Raw genomic sequence first — 6,000 nt, 5'->3', positions numbered from 1 at the left:
TACTCTGCTCCATCACCAGCTATGCCGATGGTAGGGTTGGAGTGCCTATTTCTGTTGGTGTGCCTGTTTCTTAGGGTGGCCTAACACATCACCCCCAAAAGAAAAAAAAAAAAAATACATCACCAAAACAGAGGACAAAAGAGGACACCAATTTGCATAACATTTGCATATGTTAATTTATATGTATAGATGCACATTTAGAAATAATTGGTATAATTTAATTAGAAATAAATACATCGCGCCGTAGTGGAGAAGACTGACTAGGTGCCCTGTGTGCCTGCTCAGTCTGCTGTCTAGGTGCTACCTGCTGATGGGGAGCTACAAGGCCCCTGCTGCTCTCCCTCCTTACGGCTCTTTGATTTCAAACCAGACTTGGACTGGACACCTCTTCAAATAGAGAACATTCCTCTCCCAGCTCTCCAAAACAGAGGCCTGTCTTCTGTAAAGTAGGACACCCAGCCACCCTACTGTTTCTGCCTTTATTTAGTGCTGCTAAAAGATGCTAGACAGACTTAGGCCAATGGGAATGCAAACGTTGACTTTCATTTGGCTTGCATTAGACTCACAGGGAGTAGCGACAATTATAATCAAAGACTTCTCATCTCTCAGGGACTTCAGCACCGAAGGCCAAACTAGTTGATGCATTATTATTTAAAGCATTGTTACCCTGCTGTTCAGTGAGAAAAGCTCCCAGAGCAGCTTACAGGTCAATAAAAAACAAGACGCTGTCCCACAAGTTCCAGTCCAGGAGCCGACCCCTGTACTACCTGAACAGAATCACGTTTTCGAACTTAGGGCCACGTTAGTTAGACCTAGCGTGCATGCTTTCAAAACAGTAGATAGTCCGTGGTGTGTGTGAGTGTGTGTGTGTGTGTGTGTAAGAGAGAGCTGGATTGGGACCATGGTTTAAAGAGGAGGGGCTTTAAGTCAAAGGTGTTGAACTTCTTTCAGCCTGAGGGCCCAAATACAAAGAATACCAGCATATTGTAGCTCAAAGCTCTTAGTGCAAGCGACTGAGCCTCGGGGGAGGCATTCCAAGCTTTTAGAGTGGCGGGAAAAAATGCAAAAGCCCAGAGGGCAAGATTGAGACCCTAGGGAGGCTGGATCTGGCCTGTAGGCCTGAGATTCAACACCTCCGCTGTGCCTTTGCCCCTGCCGTGGTGTGAAATGGAATCGGCTGCCAGCCACTGCTATTCATGAATGGAGGACAGCTCCACAAAGCAGGCACAAGAGGGGGGCAATTCTGATCAGGACTTCAATAGAGACAAAGGCTTAAAGGCCTGCTCCCCCACGCTTTGGTTCTGACCTGGCTCCTCCCACACCAGTTAATTATTTATTTTTTAAAAAACCAAGCATGCCAAGGCTAACTACTTGACGAACGTCACATCTAGTTTGGACCTGAGTTTCAAATTACAGTTCTTTTCGGGTAGCACAGGAGTCCGCTTCTGGGCCTGAAAATATAGGACAGTGATTCTTAAAATAAAAGACAGTCATGAGGGGAAGTCAAATAGCCAAGCAGCTCTCTGACAAGACTTGAAGAAGTAGGCCTTTCCCAATCCAAGGAAGCTTTAAAAGTAAGAAGAACAACTTTCAGAATGATAGACATTTAGGTGATATAAATGGTAGAGGATTTTACATTTGAATCAACTTTTCCACTTATCAGCATATTTTCATTGCACCACGCAGGCCATTTGGATAATATATTTATTCAGTACTGCTTTTTTTTTTTTTTACATACTATAAAATTTGATTCATAATACAAAATATTGGGTAAAAATCTTAAGTCTGTTGGAGGTTAAGAGGTGATTTGCTATTGTCTTAGATAATGGCCAGATATCCACCCACTGAAGTTTTTAATGAAATATATTCACTTTTTCTTCCAGAGAGTCATGCTATGTACATCAGTCCTGAAGGAGGCCATAAATATTTGTTTGTTATAGAGTAACAAGAAGAAAGTATCCCAAAATTGCATCATATTATGGTCGAACTAAAAGGAGCATTTCTCGCAAGCTCTGTGCGTTCAAACTTGCACAGTGTTTATCTAAAAATTGTCTTTCTGCAGTAAGATGGAAAAGCATAAGATTTACATATAATAGAACTAACGCTCTGACAAGTCCAATTTACATTGTATTTTCCCTTCATAGATTAGAAAAAATAGAACAGCTTTGCAAACCTATTATTACATTTGAGAAATCATTAGTCTCAAAGGAGTAATAACAGTATGCTATTAACATTCTGAATACATTTTCAGCTTCTGTGTTGTTAAAGAAAACTTTATAAATATGCAAATTTCAGATAAACAAATCCAAAATAAAATGCACTGAAAATACTGATATGTAGACAAAAGTTTATTTACACCATACAACATTTTAAATATTTTATACACAGCTGCAGCAGGAAAAGCCACTCTGAGCCTCCCAGAGAAAACTGCAATAATAAAGATGTGAAATATATTATTCATATAAAAGTGAGATTATTACTTTATTGCATTTAAAGCAATGAAGAATGTAGCTCAACAGACATTCATTTAATGACGACAAAACTTTGCTTTTTTATATTATAAAGTAAAAAGTGTAGTAATGGCCAAACAGACTGTTATAAACTTTAAAAACTGCATAAATATATACATTGTGCTTCATGGTGAAGTTTTTTGAAAACTAAACCAAATGAAGCTGTTACAACATGAACCGTTGCTTGAGGTTTATCTATAAAGATTTACCTTACAAATCCATTCCACGGGTACTTACAAGACACGATGGTAAGAATTGTACACCTGGGCTCTCCACTAGTTTTGCTAGTGGGAATATATCGTACGAAAAGAAACCACTGACATTTGGCACGTGAAGGTGCTGACACACATTCGCCACAATGTCCCAACAGGGCGTGTCAGGCTTCCCAAGTCTCTTGAGTGTCAGTGCAAACGAAATTGTTCTACGTTTTGCTTTTGCTTCAGTTTGTTTCACCTTTCATTAAACCTCTGTTTGAAAATCGCCTTCTTGTACATCTAGAGGCAAGTTCAGACATTTCTCCCATTCTGCTGGTCTTAGTTCTAAAGCATCTTTTGCCTCTGAATCTAATACGTTTATTGTGGTATAATGTTGGTATTCACTTGTATTTTTGAAACTGTCCCAGGGAGCCTTGTTGGCTGCCGTTGGATTTTCCTGTGAAAATGAGGTGTGGGGATGAAAGGAAGAAACAAAAGAAAGAAAGAAAGAAAGAAAGAAAGAAAGAAAAGAAATTAAATCATTTTTGCAGTTTGGATCATCCAAGAGATCACATAAAAAGCAGACATTATGGCTTTGAAGGAAGCCAAACTGGCTGATATTCAGAATCAGTTTTCTCATCTCTTTCTATGAGCAATTGGTACACTGGAAGACTTCCCAACAGATCTGCCAAACAGATTCCCAGTAGTGGGCTTGGAAAAGAGTAAGGCAAGGGTTCATTGACCATCACTGACAGCTGTATATTTACTTGCAATTAATACCTAGAAATGTGGGCAGGAATAACTGACAACTACCTATCTGCATAAGCTACAAGTTTCACAGCCTGGTTGTAAATTAAGACTGAGGATGTGTTTGGGCTAACAGAAGGCCCTGCAAGGAAAGGGTTCAAAAACTTTCCTCTCAGACTTGTCATAACCACTGGAAGTGTCCATTGCATACAATATGTGAATAACTGGCTCTGAAATCCGAGACTACGTGTACATCCAACTCCTGGATGAGAATCCTCTCTCTCAACATCTGGGGCCCACAGACCTTAAGAGAGCCTTTCTTTCCAAAGTCTCATCACAATCTCTAAGATTAGTCAAGGGTACTTGCCTTATTTTGTGTGGGCCAAGGATGTATGATGACTGTAAATAAAAGAGAGGAACTCTTGGTGGCTTCCCTACAGTGACAGGATTCTTTCCCTTAGAATGGAGCTTTGATCAAAGCTCAGTTTCTGCTGGATGTGTAGTTTATGCCACTTTTCATTGCCTAGTTTGATGTGATGTAGAGGCGGGGAAATTAGGCTGTTGTTTAATCTTCCAAATATTTTTTTAGAGTCAGATGAGCTTGCTTCCATAATTTCTCTTTAAAATTGTTAGCAAGTGTGTGAAATCTTTAAAAAACAAAACCTAGTTACCAAATCCAAAATGTTCACTGTTCAGTTCATTACATGGCCATAATGTGCTCACTAGGGGTTCGATCCAGCATTGACATTGCACAAGTGGAGGATACCATTTGCAGAATGGGACTTCCACATTCTCTCGTCCCCCCTTCAGCCCCACACTGTCCCTCCAGATCTTCTCTGGGTGTGTGTGTCTCCCAACCCCTCAAAGCAGTTTTAGAAGGCACACAGGGAGGAGCAGAGGATATGGAAGACCCATTTCTCAAGCACTATCCTTCCATTTAATCCATGTCGAAGCTGGCTCCAGCCCCAGATATATTGAAATTGCTTTTCATGGCAGCAAAAATACAGTTTGCAAGAAGGGTGGAAGTTTGCTAAAATTCCTTTGGTGAATCAACAGTGGCACAAAATGTTATGGAGAAGCTGTCGCTTCAAATAAAGAAAAATGACCTGGCTTGCACGTCATGGCGGCAAATTATTGGTTAATTAACCTATGATTTACACCCATGATTTGTTGTTGGGTTAACTCTGAGTTCTTTAACTCATAAACAGTCCAAGGTGTCCAGATTTGGAAGTCACACTACCAGTCTACAAATGGGGTATTCGTAGGTTGTTTATTAGAACTGGAAATGGCTGGGGCAAACACATGATTTGTGTGCATGTCCCCACAAACTATGGGTTAAGTAACTCATGATTTGTTGTCATGATGTACAAACAGTCTCATTGGCTGTTACCAATCCTTACCAATCCTAGAGATTTCCTTCTAACATGAAATCTTTTTCTAGTGTACACAGAAGCTAATAAAGCACCTGCTAGTGAGTAGTAAAATTTAAGTTCTGAATTTACATATATTTTAACAGTTTAACAGTACAGTAAAGGCATGTATATCACTACATCTGGTCCTGAATTTGCAGCATGCTACTGCAGATTAAGAATACTTCAGATTAATTTAAAATATTGTAATTTTCATTTTGTTAATTTTGTTGCAATTGTAAACTGTTTTATGAGTGAACATTTTAAAGATATATATATATATATATATATATATGAATTGTTCTCTGTGAAGTTTGATGTTGAATGTTCAGTGAACATTTATACCTCAAGTCACTATTGTTGACTTGAAAACTTCATTGCAATAATTGATATGTAGAATATTTTCTGCATTTGAGAGTTGATATGCAATATTATTCAGCTTGCAGCCCTTTAAAACTATCTCTGCATTGCTCATCCGGGAAGTGCAAATCCTTGGAAACACATGGAAACGAGTACTGGGAGAACACAAGTCATGAGGCTTTACATGCTCCATGTAGAGAGCTGCATGATCTGCTGCCAAGCTAGTTCTCCACCTGTGTCATCCTTTGTATGAAAAGAGGCAACACAGAAGCTTGATGGAAATGGAAGAACTGGATATTTATGTATTCCACACTTTGCTCAGGAAGCTCAGGGCATTGGACACTACACTGGTTTGATTTACTTATATTTATTTAAAAGATTTATATACTGTGCTTCAGCAGGGCTTCCAGGGCAGCTTATAAAAACAACATAAAATACACAAATAAAACTTTAACACATGAAACAGGAAAACAATTACATTGATATATTAAAAAGCCTGGGAAAATAGGGGTCTTTCCCTAGCACCAAAAGGATAACAATGTTGATTGTCCTCTGTGACAATCACACCTCTAATTCCACAAATAGGGTGCCACCACCAAGAAGACTCTTTTTCTCTGGTCGCAATCTATCATACTTCAGATGGCAGGGGCATCCAAACATTATCTTAAGGCAAGGGTAGGTTGTTCCTGTCGAGGAGCAGTTGTTTCTTCTAGTATCTGTGTTTTAATCTACATAGAGCTTTAAAGGGAAGCACCAGCACTTTGAATTCTGCTTAGAAAC

The 6,000-nt window shown here is 39.3% G+C and overlaps 1 protein-coding gene across 2 annotated transcripts in view; it reads right to left on the bottom strand.

Moving 5' to 3' along the window:
- Positions 1–1,886: 1,886 nt before the first annotated feature.
- The window catches only part of ADGRB3 (adhesion G protein-coupled receptor B3), a 703,006-nt gene continuing 698,892 nt past the window's right edge, over positions 1,887–6,000 (bottom strand). For both annotated transcript variants that reach the window (XM_084826875.1, XM_084826876.1), the window contains one exon: positions 1,887–3,161. In XM_084826875.1, the coding sequence (XP_084683001.1) occupies positions 2,970–3,161 (192 nt within the window). In that variant the 3' untranslated portion in view covers positions 1,887–2,969. The remainder of the gene's footprint in view (positions 3,162–6,000) is intronic.

Source organism: Heloderma suspectum, chromosome 1, assembly GCF_057233095.1.
Source record: "Heloderma suspectum isolate Gila_16-S chromosome 1, 16-S_ref, whole genome shotgun sequence".
NCBI classification, from domain to species: Eukaryota; Metazoa; Chordata; class Lepidosauria; order Squamata; family Helodermatidae; genus Heloderma; species Heloderma suspectum.
The sequence above is the reverse complement of the archived record's forward strand: the minus strand, read 5'-3'. Positions and strand labels throughout refer to the sequence as shown.